At 41.1% G+C, this 17477-nt stretch overlaps 4 protein-coding genes across 4 annotated transcripts in view; 1 reads left to right on the top strand and 3 right to left on the bottom strand.

Annotated features, from left to right (window-relative positions):
- Positions 1-4021: 4021 nt before the first annotated feature.
- On the top strand, positions 4022-7144 carry Ilk (integrin linked kinase). The gene is made up of 7 exons (XM_011143027.3): positions 4022-4543; positions 4948-5113; positions 5199-5391; positions 5466-5546; positions 5658-6100; positions 6191-6421; positions 6586-7144. The coding sequence occupies exons 1-7, from the start codon at positions 4455-4457 to the stop codon at positions 6730-6732; spliced, it is 1350 nt and encodes a 449-aa protein (XP_011141329.1). The 5' UTR covers positions 4022-4454; the 3' UTR covers positions 6733-7144.
- Positions 7145-7460: 316 nt separating this feature from the next.
- On the bottom strand, positions 7461-10723 carry LOC105184346 (pickpocket protein 28). The gene is made up of 8 exons (XM_025305258.1): positions 10578-10723; positions 10404-10503; positions 9065-9328; positions 8837-8942; positions 8590-8652; positions 8162-8291; positions 7951-8057; positions 7461-7799 (listed from the first exon to the last, which is right to left on the bottom strand). The coding sequence occupies exons 1-8, from the start codon at positions 10712-10714 to the stop codon at positions 7537-7539; spliced, it is 1170 nt and encodes a 389-aa protein (XP_025161043.1). The 5' UTR covers positions 10715-10723; the 3' UTR covers positions 7461-7536.
- Positions 10724-10767: 44 nt separating this feature from the next.
- Positions 10768-12861, bottom strand: LOC112589989 (uncharacterized). The gene is made up of 4 exons (XM_025305262.1): positions 12428-12861; positions 11636-11778; positions 11339-11526; positions 10768-11005 (listed from the first exon to the last, which is right to left on the bottom strand). Exons 1-4 carry the CDS (start codon positions 12636-12638, stop codon positions 10780-10782), a joined length of 768 nt encoding a protein of 255 aa, XP_025161047.1. The 5' UTR covers positions 12639-12861; the 3' UTR covers positions 10768-10779.
- Positions 12862-13437: 576 nt separating this feature from the next.
- The window catches only part of HnRNP-K (Heterogeneous nuclear ribonucleoprotein K), a 110476-nt gene continuing 106436 nt past the window's right edge, over positions 13438-17477 (bottom strand). The window contains exon 14 of the mRNA XM_025305284.1: positions 13438-17102. Within this exon, the coding sequence (XP_025161069.1) occupies positions 17075-17102 (28 nt within the window). The 3' untranslated portion in view covers positions 13438-17074. The remainder of the gene's footprint in view (positions 17103-17477) is intronic.

Here is a 17477-nt window from a genome sequence, read left to right as displayed (position 1 = left end):
CGGATAAACGAACGATTCGTATCAATTTTTTTTGGCTTATAAAAAGATGCGAAAATAAATTAGTACCGAAAATCGAAGACCGTGCAATATCTAATTTTTTCATCAAATTAACGCGGATAAATGAACAATTTGTATCAATCTTTTTTTCTTTTATAGAGAAATCAAAGACCAAATCAGTATCGAAAACCGGATATTGATTAATACTATAAATCAGCGTTAGAAAATTGTCTAAGTGCAATGACAAGTTGTTTTCATCTTGCAGGTACTTACCCCACTAATTTACTCAACAAATTAAATCGGATAAAGGAACGATTCGTATCAATTTTTATTCTCTTATAAAGAAATTAGAGAATCAGTCAGTACCGAAAATTGAAGACCGATCAATATTTAATTTATTCATCAAATTAACGCGGATAAATGAACGATACGTATGAATTTTTCTTATAGAGAAATGAAAGAGTAAATCAGTACCGAAAATCGAATATCAATTAATACCATAAATCAGTGTCAAAAAATTGCCCACGTGCAATGACAATTTGTTCTCATTTTTCAGGTACTTACCCCTCTAATCTTATTCAACAAATTAACTCGGATAAACGAACGATTCGTATCAATTTTTTTGTCTTATAAAAAGATGCGAAAATAAATTAGTACCGAAAACCGAAGACGGATCAATACCATAAATCAATGTCAAGAAAATTGTCGAAGTGCAATGACAATGACAATGAAGTGCAATGACAAGTTGTTTTCATCTTGCAGGTACTTACCCCACTAATTTACTCAACAAATTAAGTCGGTTAAAAGAACAATTCGTATCAATTTTTATTCTTTTATAAAGAAATTAGAGAATCAGTCGGTACTGAAAATTGAAGATCGATCAATATTTAACTTATTCATCAAATTAACGCGAATAAATGAACGATTCGTATGAATTTTTTTTTCTTATAGAGAAATGAAAGAGTAAATCAGTACCGAAAATCGAATATCAATCAATACCGTAAATCAGTGTCAGAAAATTGTCCAAGTATAATGACAATTTGTTCTCATTTTTCAGGTATTTATCTCTCTAATTTACTCAACAAATTAACTCGAATAAACGGATGATTCGTATCAATTCTTCTTGTCTTATAAAGAAATGAGAGAATAAATCTGTACCGAAAATTGAAGACCGATCAATATTTAATTTATTCATCAAATTCATCAAATTCATCAAAACGCGGATAAATGAACGAGTCGTATAAATTTTTTTTTCTTGTAGAGGAATGAAAGAGTAAATCAGTACCGAAAATCGAATATCGATCAATACCAGAAATCAGTGTCAGAAGATTGTCCAAGTGCAATGACAATTCGTTCTCATTCCCGAATCTTTCCCGAGTCGAAATATTAATTCTACATTGATCCTGCAAATTGCATCCAACTTGAAAAATCAATGTAGAATATCTAGGTGCGCAATAGTGAACAAGCTTTGTCCTACCTGAACGTTACATCTGGCTACTCTCGCAGTCTCGCCCGTGATGAGTCTTCAACAGCGACGTATTCCGCAGTTATTTAATACTCGTTTATTTCGGTAATGTATATGTATTTGATCCTTACATTCTTAATTTAAATGAGCAATTTTTGTTGATTTTGTTGATTTTGATTATATATTCGCTTAACAGCGCAAGAAAGAGAACAAAGATAAAAACGTAAATAGAACTGCCTTTGTTAGAACTGCGCGTGAGATAAATATATAAGGATTAAATAGTCATATGAGAATTAGAGGAAATGGGAAATGAAAAATACTTTTTATTCTCATCATTCTTAAAGTTCTTTTTTCCTTTTATCTTTTCTTTTTTTTCTTTTCTTTTTTCTAATGAGAATGATGAGAATTGTAGCTCTCAAAAGAGCTGAAGCTGCAAAAAGACAACGGTTATGTCTAATAATGCTGTTTCACTAATAGAGGTTTTAATTCAGATTCGGTACAATAAGAAAGATAAACAAGAATGAGAAACGGACATTCTAGCAAATTCTAAACGAAAACAGCAATCTGAGCATTATTAGACGAATAAAAATCTACACTTGTAAAATTGTTATATCAGATTCTAAGATCATTATTCATAGTTTTTTAAATTATGTGCAATTTTTCATTGAGAACGTAATTAAAAATTTGTATTCATAAACCTTAGCTTGCCTCAGCAACCTTGCTTGAATAGACATTCATATTTTACGAGAAAAGAAAAGTAGAACCTCATGTTACGTGAAATTAGTTTAACGAATAATCAAATCTCAAGCTATTTTATCATTTTTCAGATGATAACTATGAATGCTGATCTAATTTCGACTCGGGTATGTCCTTACTTCGAGTAAGGTCCGTTAAAATTAGAAAAATCCTGTGTAATAATAATTACTCGAGGTACCTCGAATACCATATATGATGTATCGCTGTCCTCGGTTACGTCTCTCGGCGCGCTCCAAGTCCTCTCTCCATCCTGATTTCTCGATCCGACGTTCTCCTTCTGGTTACTCCGTCGCAGCACCCCCGGATACTCCATCGTAGCACTGGCGACGACACTGACTCTAGCTCTAACACTCGCGCAAGTAAGATTCGGGGACAAAGAAACGCGTATTAACCGACACTCGTACTATTCTGCGTCGCGGTATGCGCGTCGTTCGTCGGCCCGAGGCGCAATGTCCTTTCCGCAATCACGGAGTCATATATAAGCGTACGAAAACAAACAATCGGGAAGGCACGGTTACCCCCCACCTTGCCGATCAATGTTAATGCCTGCGTCGTCCGTTAGCTGAAAATGAAAACAACTCGTGTTGTCAAAGCATGCCTGAGAGAGAGAGAGAGAGAGTCGCTTCAAACTTCACAATAATTATTTACGTCTGTTCCAAGAATCATATTACGCTGAATTCAAACTGTCTCTATTTTGACATGACATACACGAGATCTGCGGTCGCATCATTGATCTTTCTTTGGACAAGAAAATCCTGAGAGGAACGCTGTTCGAGAATATCACATTTTATGTTTCAGGTTTATGTTCTGCCTTGCAGATTATCGAATCCGATGTAACAGATCAGAGAAAGTATGAATGCGTCGCTATGAATAACACGCGTGGGCACGGAGTACTCCAAGTCAATCATGTTATACGTGAAACGTACGTGTATTTAATATTATATAAAATTTACCTTTTTAAAAAAGGTAAAAAAAAGGCGCCAAGTACAAGCGCAACACGTATTGTGTTATTTTTAGAAGTATCAAACTCAAATTATTTTTTTTATTGTATATATGTGTACATAAGTTTTTACAAGTAAAACTTATAACTATAATAAAACTCTGCAACACTTTTCTACTGTACAAAAGAAGTGACATATTAGAACAGTAGCGCCAACTGAGAAATTCCGACTTCTTATTCCCGGAAAATTCGTCAAACGTCAAACGAAGGGCAAGAAGTGTCGTCGCTCGCGAGCCGATCAACACAATCGGCGCGATGTAAACATTGCGGGCCTCGGCGGCGGTTGAAGCAAGAGAGACTTGTCCTTGGGCATCTTTTCTTTTCTCGAAGGTTCCGGGACAACGGGGGGAATGCGAGGAGGCCTTTCAACTGTACGCGACATTGATTTACTACTTATTGCTTACTGAAAATAAAGAAAATTATTCTGTCGAAGCATCGGATATTTGTTAGCTTTATGTTAATTAAAGAGGAATGTGTACGATTAGAAAATATGTTAGCAACTAATTGTACAGAATGTCAAAGTTGTTCTAACGCCGTTTTCGGAGAATAATTAAAGGTCATGGTAGCGTTAAAGAGTGGAATTTCATCTCATGCGAATTTTGTCTCGTTCTTATTAAATGTTAGATTATCCGCTGCTGTAGCACGGACTTCCACCACATGCAGATTTTACCACCAAGACCTAAAAGTGGATGTAGCATCGTAGTTCTCCCCTCAAGATGGATGCAGATGGCGCCTATTTCCAGTGCGAAAAATCGGTGTCGCCGAAAACGCCGTATTGGCCGTTTTCAGCTTCCTCTCTGTTATTAGTGTCTCGTCGATGGTTCATGTCAAGGATGTAACGTAAAAGGGGAAAGCAATGTCCGCCCACAGCTACGGGCTGGTGTTTGACGGTGTGGTTTGAATATATCGTTCTGCATGCTGATCGTCAGAAGACGCATCGTATATGGTCAGCCGTGTAACCGGTACAGCTTCAGCAACTGCTGGGTCAGCAATTGCACGTTATTCGTGTACACTCGCGCCTGGAGTACGCACTTCGTCTGACACGTATTTCCTACAAAAGAGAATCAAGCGCAGCGAGTAATAAGATTACCGCTGTGTGTTGGTGTTACGAATATGGCTATATTTAGCGTATGACGACTAGCCGTTTGGGAGCACGAACTGTGCCGTCGCTTCTGATATACTCGCTCGCGTATCGCTTGTGTTTACCGTCAGTCTATGATATAACGGGAGAAAAGAATGGAAGATATATTTCAGTGGTGTCGCGAGGGCAATGCCATGCAGGTCCGCGTCTGGCTGGATGATACGGAGCATGACATGAATCAAGGGTAATTACCTCAGAGCTCCTTTTTTGGATGAGACTTGCAGTCGGATGTTGTGGTTTCTCAGATTCTATAATTAGGCTTGTTGGAGATGATCACATGGCTCAGTGAAAAGTATTTTCTATGAAAAATGTTTCATTAACGCACTAGGAAGCAGGCTCTGCTCATAAATTTGCATAAAATTTTATTATCAGGGAATATTCAAGAAGTATTCAACAAATGATTGTAATTAAATAGAAATGTAATTTATGACGCTTGAATCTTATTCTTTAGTTAACATTTCTGAGAAACTGCTTGTATTTGTCTCTGCATATGATGGCAGTCCCCAATGATATAAACTTTAAGCCCTTTTTGTTATAGAATGTTTTATTTTATTTAAACATGCGTTCACAATTGTTTTATATACATAGTGATGACCATGGGTTTAGTCCACTTCACTGGTGTTCTAAGGAAGGTCACTTAAAATTGGCTGAGTTGCTTGTCAGTAGAGGGGCACGTATTAATGCTACCAACAGAGGCGACGATACACCTTTACATCTTGCTTCGGCGCACGGTCACAAAGAGATAGTACAGTTGGTAAAAAGACATTTATTAATACTCTATTTGCTTTGGTTCAAGTTATCTTATTCAAAGTAGAAAATTTAAATAACTTTACTTGCAGTTACTTAGAAACCGTGCCGATGTAAATGTTACAAATGAACATGGAAATACTGCCTTGCACTATGCCTGTTTCTGGGGAGACCAAGCAGTTGCGGAAGAATTAGTTGCCGCTGGTGCTCTTGTGTCCATTGCTAACAAGGATGGAGATACTCCCCTTGATAAAGCCAGAGGTGTTGTGGCTAAAAGACTGCATGGTATGTAGAAAATGATAACAGGAATTAATATCTTTTTATGTTTGCTTATGCAATATGTTTTTTGTTCCTGCCAGACTTGGCAGTGGAGTATGGGCAAGACTTGAAGAAAATTCAGTTTAAAGACCAGAGCTGGCTAGGTTTGAAGACAAGGAGCCGTAAGTCTTATATCTCAAGATACAATATATCTATCTATATGTTTAAATCTTGAAAAGAAATTCTAGGGCATTAGGTGGGGGTAAATTACATTTCTGTATAATTTCTATCAGGAGATGCAACTCTATCAAGGCACAAAGGAATCAGCATGGCGGATCTATCGCTCCATACGCATCTTGCAAGTACACCGAGTGGTGAAACTTGGAGAGGACGATGGCAGAACAATGATATCGTGGCTAAAATCCTGAACATTCGCGAGTGCACCGCGCGTATTTCCCGGGACTTCAATGAGGAATTTCCGAAGCTGAGGATCTTCTCGCACCCTAATGTTTTGCCGGTTCTCGGCTGCGTGAATCAGCCACCGCAACTGGCGACCGTTTCGCAATACATGGCGCGAGGTAGTTTGCATCGGCTTCTTCACGGTGGAACCGGCGTTGTGGTGGACACGGCTCGTGCTCTTCGGCTAGCTCTCGATGTTGCCAGAGCTATGGCGTTTCTTCACGGTTTGGATCGACAGAACAGGTGCAGATTTCACCTGAACAGTAAGCATATAATGGTGAGTTTTTGATATTCATAGCAATTGTATAAGAATAACTAAAGATACTTAAGTATATTCGAAATCTGTAATGTTCCATGCGGATTTTAGATTGACGAGGACTTAACGGCTCGCGTGAACATGGCGGATGCGAAGTTCTCATTCCAAGAAGTCGGACGAATTTACGAGCCAGCGTGGATGTCGCCAGAAGCGCTGAGCAAGCGTCCAGCGGACATCAATCTCGAGGCTAGCGATATGTGGAGCTTCGCTGTTCTGTTGTGGGAGTTGGCGACCAGAGAGGTACCATTTGCGGATCTGTCACCTATGGAGTGTGGAATGAAGGTGACTATAATTGTTATTTTATTAAATTATAATAAAAGTTTCTTTTATTTTTCTCAACTTTTGTGGAAGAACACCTGGAACACGTGGAATTATTTCGCACAACAATGTTTTATCATAAGATAAATTCACAGCATTAAATTGAGACTCGATAATCTTTATTCCAGATTGCGTTGGAAGATTTACGCGTGAACATTCCACCAGGGATTTCTCCACATCTCGCCAAACTCATCCGGATTTGCATGAATGAAGATCCGGGTAAGCGACCGTCCTTTGATATGGTCGTGCCGATTCTCGACAAGATGAAGCGCTGAGATATACACGACGAGTGGAGAGTACATGAAAGATAATGGGAGGACCATGTGAACTATGTGTCCGGAGGGATTCCGTCTAAGCATCTTAACGAAAAACTGCCTCGAAAAATTGTTATTAACAATGATGAATGATATTTTTGTATCGTTGTGTTTTACAAATAGGAAAATACTGCCTTTAGAAGCCTTACATGAAGTAGACTTCAAGATACACTAATCTTTTGCTACTTATATACACATGTATATGTATATAAAACATGAATTTATATTAATGTTCTGTGGAAACATGACTATATATATGTACGCTATTGAGTTTCTAAATATATAACACAAACATAATTTACACATTTCGCTAGCATTTGAAGTAAAAAAAAAAAAAAAGAAAAAACCAGAATAGCAATAAATTTACATCAGAGAACATATTTTTTTGTAAAACTTTTAACAACACGTTAAGACGTATCTAAGTAAATAAACTCTAAAAACGCCGGTATTGGTTGCCGACTTTTTTCAATTACAATCAATTTCTTAATTTATCAATTACATTTATTTTTTTATCAATTACATTCAATTTCTTCCATCAATTTATTTATGTGTGATTTTTAAGATTTTAATTTTTATATATATTATATGCATTGCATTGTTTTACATCATGTTACATCGTATAACGTTGTATTGTAAAGTATATTTTGTATATCATATAATATTACAATATATTGCAGCAAAAACCAAGAATAAAAGTGAGTTTAAACATGAAGTGAATGTTTTCCTATGCGTTTATATTAAAAAAAAAAGGTTCATCGCTTTCTGTCATTTTTGAAGGCTCTTATTGATACCACTGATGACATAAACACGCTTGTCGATGAACTCTCGATGGTTCAGCGGTCTCTTCTGCAGCTGGGTTTTTTCAGCGGGATTCGACAGGAACACATCCGTAGCTGGCGGCAAATTTCCACGTGATTGTCCCTGCGTTTTACGGAGCTTGAAGAACTCCCTCACCGAGAGATAGACCAACTCTATCACGCTCATCATGGAACCGCCGAGGCACAGCCCGAAGATGCCGCCGAAGGACGCTGAAACATAAACGCGTGCAACTTTATTAGAAAAAAGTGAAATTAAATATTCGAGGATACTTTTGTCAGTTTTTAATTTTAATAATATTTGATCGTTCTCTGTTCGTGCTTGATTCTGATTTCATATTTGATTTTGATTTGACTGACTCACCCAGTAATCCATCCCAGCCGAGGATACTCTCCTTGCGGTATTCGACGTACGAGATATCGGCGAAGAATACGTACGCTAAGGATATATTGTTCAGATCCAAGCCACGCCTGCAAAATACAGATATGACCTTGCATGTCCTTTGAAAATAAACTCCCTCGATGTCCCATCGATTGCAGACGAAATATCCCGTGGAATGTATAAATGGACTCACGTTAACTCCGATTCGTACCCCACAGCGTCCATTTTAATATCCTCCATATCAATGGCGTACATGATGTCGGTGCATTGAGGCAGACATTTTCTGCAAGCTCCTTTGACCAATATATCTTTTCCTGAATTTCCTACGTAAAACGTTCAAAATATACGTAACTTTGTACAACCAGCGAGTCGATTGAAAGTTAATAACGAGCATTGTGGAGAAGAGTTGTCTTATCATAATCATATTTATTAAATATTTATTAAAAATTTATATTATATAAAATTATATTTTATTTTAATATTATATTATAATATAATATTATATTAATTTAATATTATATAATATTGTATGAAATATATTATATAAAATTTATTTAATAATTTTATTAAATTGGGAAAAACGTCCGTCTCGCGATACAATATAATAAAATATCCTCCTACCTTTTCCTCGGTGGGCCAAGATACAATCTACGTCGGTCAAGTAACACGTTCTTATCCCGACATCTGTCAACACACGGGAAACTTTAATACGTCACAGTAATCGGAGCAAAAATCTGGAAATATTGTGTATTTTTATGAAAATTATAAGACTGGGGGGGTCGTCTCCTCTATCGATTGCCGATAAAATTCGAGGCGAGCCATCTCAGATCTTTTCGTGCGAATACCTGCGATCCTCCGGGCGACTTACGTGTTTCCGGGTAGTAAAACGGCAAGCAGCCGCATTTGTCCTGCAAGTGCTCGGCTATGCACTGGGAGACGCAGGACTGGAAGCTATAATGGCTCTCGCCTGGCACCTGCGGTTTCGTCCGTCATAAATGTACAGAATTGCGAATACTTGGTGTGTTTTTCGCGAGAAGAAAGAAGCAGCGTGTTTCGCGAATATATCGAAAGAAGAGACCGACGAGCACGCGCCTACCTCGTTGTCGAAGTAGCACAAACGCTTCTCCAGGGGCAGGTTGCGCATACTGTGCATGCTCTTAATGGAGGTGCCGGAAACGGGTATCGCCACGATGTGACTGGGCGACACGATTGCATGATGCGCGCCGATATCGGGGAAATCGATGGCGTCGTGTATGAAAATCGACGCGCCTACGTAGGGTCGCACCGAGTACTTGTAATTATGACGGTCGATATTTACGGCGATCGTAAGTCCCAAGTCGCGACCGCTTCCTGGAGCCTTCTGCAAAGAAGACTTTTCTACGTTCAGCTCGCCAATTGTGCGCTCGAAAGCGTATCCAACGTCCGAATCAATCGCGACGAGTCTCCTGGTTGAGAACGTCAGAAGCGAGGAGGTCCGCAGGAATTTTTAGCATGAATTTCCTCGCTCCTGATGTCACCACTCAAGATGGCTGTGGCGAGGAAACGGGAGCTTTAACCCTTTAACGCCCGACTTTGTTGATAAGTGTTTTAAGAATAAAATTTGAGTTTTTCTTCAACTGAGACTATAAGTAGCGATAACCGAAAAAGATATCAGAATTTTATCTCGCTTCTTTTTCGTTCGTTCGTTTTTTGTCTATTGGTAAATATGACCTGGATCCTAAAAGCATGTACGAAATGAGCAACCTATGAACCGGAGAAAAATGAAGGGTAATCTGTACGACATAACTCTGATATTGAACTCTCAAGTTGACATTTTTCAAGCTGAAATTTTGCTATATTTGTGAGTGAAGTTTATCATTCAGAGCGTCAAGCTTACTATTTCGGGAGAATATCTTACAGATCACCATCTAGATAGTCCCTTCATTTTCCGCCGTATGAAAAGCGCTGTAGGTCACTACTGCAGGTTTCACGAAAATAGCTTGATTTCTTGATTTTCGTGCCCGCCGTATTGGATTCGCCATTTTGAATTTCTGTATTCTTTTAATTTCACACTTTGCATCTGAGAAAGCTTCCAAAGGTATTCCAAAGGTAAAATTATAACAGATACCGATCTATCCATTTATAGCGCACTTCTAGACGTCAGTAACAATGCTAACTATGCCTACTTGGAATTTGACGAAACACGTTATCATCAAAAACTGAGCTAAAAACAGACTAAACCGAATCTACATGCAATCTATATGCCATTTTTTAGAAGAACAATTCATCTTTACAGTGCCTTTACGGGTGCAAAGAAAACGAAAATATCTCCTTTTCTAGTAGGCTTAGTTGTGTGGATCCTTAAATGCGTTTCTGGCAACTATAGTATTGGCAGTAGGCGTTGAAGGGCTAAGCCCCGAAAAAATCCTCCTCTTTTCGCGAAAGATTTGCCTCACCAGAATCTTATGCACCCCCGGTAGATACTCGAGAGTAACATTGAAATCGGTGGAGTCGTCGTGAACTTCCGGCTGAACGCTCTCGTCTTTGTATCTGCCGCTAAAATTACACGACGTGCTCTAAACTTGCGAAACGATCTCGACGCGCTTGCGACTTGCGCGCCGTTAGACTACCTTTTACTCAAGCCGTAATGAAAGTTGAATCCGCAACAGAAGCCGTCCTTCGACTTGACCGTTTTGAAGATTTTGCTGCAGTTGTAAAGCTGCCCGAGCCAGCCGCACCGCACTAACAACGCGCTGCAGGGATGCATCAGCTACCATGGTGATATCAAAATTGCCTCCGTTAATCCTCCGAATTCCTCGCGTCCTCGCGTTATCAGAACGAATCAGAAAGTACTATCGGCAAATGGCAATTTGATCGACCGATAGAAATCGCGCGGGAGTACATCACCTTGCTCATCAACGTTTCGACCGTCATGCCGAGTATGTCCAGTATGTGCGTCGCGGTGGTGTCGTTGATCAGAACCTTGTCGGGCCGCACCAGTCTCAGGAGGGAAGAGAAGAACAGCTCAGTCTCGTTTACGGCGATTCCGTTCATCTGCCTGTCGAGTCGAGTAAATCGGGACGTGGGGGACCTCAGTGTCGCTAAGTCGAAGTTAATGAAACGAGACACGAAACGGGGAAGAGAAGTTGAGAGAAAATCTCTCAGGGTAGATTGTTCCAAATCCTTGGTAAGTTAACTGATAGATTAAATCATACGTCTCTCTCTCTCTCTCTCTCTCTCTCTCTCTGTCTTTGTCTAAGTTGCAGGAAAAACAAAGACAAACATATGATTAAGCTATCAGTTAACTTAGCAAGAAATTGGATCAACCGACCCTCATAGTCTTCTGCTTCATGTCTTATCTCTCGGGTACAACCAGTGGAATCCCTCTTACAGTTGTTTAGCGATCATCTCGGCATGCGGGCGGTAAATTTTGTTATTGTTGCACAGGGTGACGGCCGGAAACGGCAGATCCCAGATCAGATTCGACGTGTCGATGGTGGTCGCTATCGGGTTCCTCGAGTAATTCTGCCACAGACGAAGCATAAGCACGACGCAGAACGTGACGCTGAAGGTGCAAACCTGTCACAAATCGGGCATGTATGTGAGCGTGTAAAATTTCTATTTTCAACATCGAGCGAACGTTACGAGATGCAAAGTACGCTCGCTGAAGTCATCGTGATGTCCTCACCACAGACCAAAGGGCACTCTCGAGTATCGTCGAGCCGGCCGCGGTTATGTAACGGAAGCCGTGCAAGGTCGTGTTCTTGCAATACACGTAAAACCATCCGCTCAAGTACTTTTTTATGTTAAACGTTAGGCATTTGTGATATCCTGTAACATTTTTTAACACGCCACATGGCTGTAATATCGCTGTAATATCGCTGTGTCTCATTAATTTACGCGTAAGATGTGACCAGAGAGTCGCGATGAATAACCAGCTAACGTGCGAATATATATCCATGAAACTCGAGCGTTGGAATAATCAGAGGATGTCCGCGTGGCAGTCGAGGTGTTTTAGAAAATACACGATATGGAAGGATATAAAATCCCGGTAGAAATGAGCAACAACTTTGTTGGTCACTTATAAGGTCCAACACCCAAAAAAAGTAACGCCAAAAGAGGAATCATCTAAATTTTAAAAAGGATTTTACTCTCATACACATCGCCTCAAGAGGATTCCTCCAAGATCAAGAGGATATCTAATAAATTTGCGATGAATGGTTCATTCGAATCGCTTTGTCGGAAGAGGAATCCCCTCTTTCTGCGAAAGGCGTCGCTCAAGTTAATATGAGACCATGGGAAAAATCACTTTACAAATAGAACACTTTCTTTTGGGTGAAGGATACTCGTAAGGTTTGAAGAAGAAGAAGATACAATGATTCTTTCACTCAAGCTCGGAATGGATTCTCGATTCTGCTGCTTGAGCGGGATTCCATCCGAAGGATTTCCGAGATCATCGCGGGTCATCAATACATCTCACCGCGTTTCAGGTCTTCCAGTCTGCCTGCTCCCTTGCCGCCGCTGTGGATTCTCATGTTTGCGAATTCTCGAAAGCCGCCGTGTGAAACACTCGCGAGCAGAGCCGAGCACGCACGTGTGTGCCAGGAGAATCGCCGAATGACTGAAAATATCGTCGCACAGGACGAGACTCCTATAATTTCTCTCCGGCCGCGGCCGCACGATACACACATTTTATTTGCCGCGTTCGGTCATTACCCGCAGTCGCCGCGTTCAATTTTCTAGCAATATCCCTAAGTAAGCTCGATGGAGTGGTTTCCGGCAATAATCGTTAAGCTGCCTTTCAGAGCATTCGCTCTTAAGCAAATTTCGATTGTCATGCCGCGAAGCGTCGCGACATTTATCCTGATAACGTCGAGCTACACACGACTTAATATTATATCGCCGCACTTTCTTCGTGAACAATAACACGGAGCTCACGTCTCCGCTGACACGCTCAAACGAGACTCGAATAAGCGCATCATCTTGTCTTGCTTTGTACTAACTTTTATTTGACAAATAAAAAGTATCCATTACAAATAATTGTAAACTGTATATATCTTATACAGTACACGCACATCGTGATACGAATGAGTGTGTAGCGCTCGCTTTCTCTCTCTCCCACTTATATGTGATCATGTTATATCTCGCACGCTATTTTTCTCTTTCAACCCTGTCGCGATTCCGAAATTACCAGCTGTAATAACCGGCTTAATATATATCTGGCTACGATTTTGTCTCCACGCACACGTTACTCGCACACGCATTTACACACGACACACTCTTGCTCTCGCTCTCTCTCTCTCTCTCTCTCTTGCTCGCTGTCATTCATACACGCGTGCTTGTGTGCCTCGTCGTAATGAAACGGGTTACAATTAACAAGTGTGTGTGTGTGTGTGTGTGTGTGTGTTGTTAGACGAAAAATGCATACACGCGGACGAAGCTTCGCACGGAACAGTTTTGATTCGATTTATCTCATCGCACGCTTGTGTCTTAATAAAGGGGGAAACCGCGACTCCCACGTGGACTTTTCGCCGGGCCAAGGCGATTTCGCAAGACTGTTCACAGATCGATAGTCTCGTTATCATTTCTTCTTCTTCTTGCAGTCTGTGTGGAAATTATTACATTGATCGACGCCGAGCGAGTTGCAGAGTTTGAAAGAACAATCGGAATAAAAGTACTACAAAAAAGAAAAAAAAACACACATATATATATATATATATGTATAATGTAACATGATACGCGCGCTGCATTAAAAGGCCAGTGAGAGGCTCTCTCCCACGTTTGGTGTATCCTCTCATACTTCAATTCGAACAATAATAGGAAAGCGGGGAGCGGATTCAAAGGAAAAAAAAAAAAAAAGAGATATATCAATGATTGTAAAAAAGAGAAAGAAATCTCGCAGCGAGCCTCACGGACGATCGCGTGATCCTCCTCCGCGAACAGTCGATCGAAATCTTGCCCTGTGAGAATGTGGGAGATCTCTAAGATCTACAAAGCCCGCCGTCGCGCCGCGTGGGTCTACGCGTGAAAAGCGAAGGAGTCGTGCATGAGCATCGGCAAACACTGTGCGACAATTTCAGCCTCGCACTCGCGCTCGTAAAGCCCCACGTACGTAAACCCGCGGCACGACGACGATCCTAAGTGCGACAGACTGTCAAGTATCATGCCTGCTACCGGTCGGTACGCGCCTCTGTTAACGGACACCCTGCTGCTGCGATCAAGATGCTTTACAAATGCCCTTTGCTTTACAAATGACCGGGTGTAGCCCGGTAAAGGGGAGCTGACGGTTACTGACCAGACTATACATATGTATGTGTTTAGGGATCGGAGGAGAGAGAGAGGAAAGGGTAATTTACGAATTAGCTTCGGGGCCGACCATCGGTGGCAGGAAAAAGGATTGGAAACGGCGATCGAGGTGAATACGTGAGTACAAAGGGCACGTAGTACACACACGGGCGGTCGTCACATTATACATCGACCGCGTTCTTTCTCATCCACCGTAAGTTTGTATGCGCTTTCACAGTACAGCCCAGTATATATATATATATATATATATATATATATATATATATGTTGTCATCGATGACTCAATCCTCGGACGGACGGACACACGAGCGCTCGCCCGAGAATTAAACTCGCTGTTCTTTCTCTTTTCCCATTTTTTCTGCTCCTTCGCTCTTTCTTTTCTTTTTCTTCTTTTCTTTTTCTTTTACCGACGGGCGGTTCTTCTCGATCATGATCGCTCGGTCGGCCGCGCCGAAGAATGTTTCTTTTTTCAGTACAATCGCGGTAATTGCACTTGGAAAATTATCTAAATTGGGCGCTATTCGTCGAAGAGCACGATCGACCGAGCAACCCGGGGTATGTGTGTATGTACGTGTTATGTGTGTCGTGTGTCTCAGAATGGTTACACGGTAGAAATATATGTATATTTACAGATCACGTTTGTATGCTGAGTTCGACTGTCTCGAGACTTCGGTCGTTTCGTACTTTGCGTCGTTTCTTTATATAAGCGGAGATTTCGGAATGAGGATTGTACACATCGACGAGGGCGATCACGGTGAAAATCGCGCGTTTTTCTTTCTCTCTTTTCCTCGCTGCCTTGTAGCGCAGCATTTATAGTCTGAGGGCTGACTAATTTATACATCAGTTGACCAGGTCTCGCACTTACAGGTTTCTCGTTTAGTAAGGCTGTACAATATAATACAGAAGAGCGATTGTATAGGGCGAGAGATAATCGGAAAAAACCAATCGGAGATTGTGCTTCTCATTCGCGCTTATCAGAAAACAGATCGCTCACGCGACAAACGTCGATCTACTGACATGTTAGATAGTTTTACGTTGCTAATGCGACGGAATTCGTTGCAGATTCAATTGCGTTGCAGCTTCTTTCTTTTTTTTATGCTCTCTCTCTCTCTCTCTCTCTCTCTCTCTCTCTCTCTCTCTCTCTCTCTCTCTCTCTCTCTCACTCACTCACTCTCATTTTCTTTTTCGTCGTCGCCTCTGAATCGACGATCGTACAGTAACGGTTCCCTCTTCGCCGATGGTGCCCCCCTAACTTATGTTTCTTCGTTAATCCTAAGTATTCTTTTTCGTTTAACTCATTATCGCGCATAACACTAAGAACACTGCTTATGCGTCCGCTTGTGGGGTGAAGTCATCATTAGTACAGGTTTCGGGTGGGATATAATAAACGCAAAAAATATGTTCCTATCAGTAATCGTATAGTAATAATAATAATAACTAAGAATATATAATAATCACTATATAAAATGTAATAATGCAACAGCAGAAACGTTGTACGTGGCAATTGTGGAAGGAAGAAAGGGCGTCATAATGGTCTTATGTACATCATACAATTCGGGTTTCTCTTTTTCTTACTACACATTCGTCTAAGTAAACTCTTTGCCCCCTCCCTCTCTTTCACGTTCACTTTCACTTTCACTTTCTCCCTCCCTCCTCCTCCTCCTCTTCCTCCTCGCGGCGGTCTTTTCGTCCGCCCCTGCACTCATTCTATATGCGCGTTTACCCTTACTTAAAAGGAAAAAGGCCAAAGAAAAAGAAGGGATCGTGAGGTTGAATAAAGTAGAATTTGTAAAGAACTTATCAAAGAACAAACGCAAACGGGAAGAAGTGTGCGTTGTCAGGCCTCGATGCTCGGGAGAGTCGCTCTGCGCGTGTTCGCGGTTTCAAATTGGCTCGTGCACGTCTCGATCGTTTCGTTGGCACACACACTGCATAGCTCCGAAATTAAAACACATTGATCCACAACGCGAGTTTTCGATTTCAGCGAGAACATATCGTAGACCGTATGAACGAGCAAAGATAGAGATAGAAAGTCTAAAAGAAAGAAAGAAAAAACGAAGAAGAAGGAAGAAAACACGTACGAGGCTCTTTGCAAAAAAAAAAAAAAAAGAAAAAAAAAGAAAGAAAAGAAAAAATAGCGCGTGCACTATTGCGGTAAAAAAGATGGATCACTCTTTGGATTTTTTTTCAAACGACAAATACGTTTCTTCGGGAATGCTAAACGTCGGGGAACACGGCGCGGTCGTCCGCCAGTTTGAAACCCCCTGACCCTCCACCATCATCACATCGACAGTGTTGTGTGATTCGGACACGATGCACAAAAGAGAGTTTTTCTATTGCTAGTAAATAAAGGCCGACATCGAAAACATTAGCGGTTCGCAGTCGATGCATATCAGATTTATCATCAGTTAGGCACGCGAGACACGATCGCGAACGACTGGCATGTCTTTGAAGAGATGTCGATGATTATATCAGCTCGCCACATCACGCTTGCTCGCGCAGCGTGCATAATTCGCATCGACCGCGAAAAAAGCGTCTTATACTCTTCTCGGGAGAGGGTGATTCTCGCGTGTGTGATGTGTGCGTATACAGATCCGTCATCGTCATCGTCGTCGTCCTCCTCCTCTTCGCGCACGCACGCGGGCATGCACGCGCTCGTTTCTGCGGGTGCATACATCATGTACCATCGTGGTGCTTCAGTTTCAGTTCCGCTTTTAGCGTTTATTATATGTTTGCCCACAAAATATGTCTAGAAAAAAAAAACGTTATGAAAACGCATCTTTGGCTCCCCCCTCCCCCCGAATGCATCCTTCACCACGTCTTAGTAATGATCTGCATTCTCGTGAACGCTGGAACAGAAAGAACGAACGGGTCGTGATTAGTTCACACACATACACACACACACACACACACACACACACACACATACACACACACACACACGTCGACGAGGTCGTCGGGGTCAAAGGATGAGCGAGGAGTAGCGGAAGAGATGAATGATTCCAGATATAACATACATTTATATACACATTTTTTTTTTATTCGCATCGATTTCTCGAGAACTTTGTCGCCGTGAATTGTCAGTAATTTCGCCTTCTCATTAACACGTTGATTGCCGCATGGATCTCTCGTTGTTCGTGTGCGAGAGCTCGATCAAAGATACATTGAACAACATTCGAAGCGTGCAGTTCTTTTTTTATCCCGCCTCGTTAGCTTCCTCTTAG

The sequence above is a fragment of the Harpegnathos saltator genome, unplaced genomic scaffold (genome assembly GCF_003227715.2).
Source record: "Harpegnathos saltator strain DR-91 unplaced genomic scaffold, Hsal_v8.6 scaffold12, whole genome shotgun sequence".
NCBI lineage: Eukaryota > Metazoa > Arthropoda > Insecta > Hymenoptera > Formicidae > Harpegnathos > Harpegnathos saltator.
Note: the sequence above shows the minus strand (reverse complement) of the source record. Positions and strands in the feature narration are given on the sequence as shown.

Excerpts from the sequence above, each read along its gene's own strand:
- LOC105184346 (XM_025305258.1), bottom strand. The coding sequence starts at position 10,714 with ATGCATCCCTGCAGCGCGTTGTTAGTGCGGTGCGGCTGGCTCGGGCAG. Across the intron at positions 8,653-8,836 it reads GTTTTACTACCCGGAAACAC|ATGTCGGGATAAGAACGTGT; the intron begins GTAAGTCGCCCG and ends GTGTGTTGACAG. Across the intron at positions 7,800-7,950 it reads CGGCTGGGATGGATTACTGG|CGTCCTTCGGCGGCATCTTC; the intron begins GTGAGTCAGTCA and ends TTTATGTTTCAG.
- LOC112589989 (XM_025305262.1), bottom strand. The coding sequence starts at position 12,638 with ATGTGTGTATCGTGCGGCCGCGGCCGGAGAGAAATTATAGGAGTCTCG. Across the intron at positions 11,527-11,635 it reads AGAGTGCCCTTTGGTCTGTG|GTTTGCACCTTCAGCGTCAC; the intron begins GTGAGGACATCA and ends GATTTGTGACAG. Across the intron at positions 11,006-11,338 it reads GAGATGATCGCTAAACAACT|GCAGATGAACGGAATCGCCG; the intron begins GTAAGAGGGATT and ends TCGACTCGACAG.
- Ilk (XM_011143027.3), top strand. The coding sequence starts at position 4,455 with ATGGAAGATATATTTCAGTGGTGTCGCGAGGGCAATGCCATGCAGGTC. Across the intron at positions 5,392-5,465 it reads TGTGGCTAAAAGACTGCATG|ACTTGGCAGTGGAGTATGGG; the intron begins GTATGTAGAAAA and ends TGTTCCTGCCAG. Across the intron at positions 5,547-5,657 it reads AGGTTTGAAGACAAGGAGCC|GAGATGCAACTCTATCAAGG; the intron begins GTAAGTCTTATA and ends AATTTCTATCAG.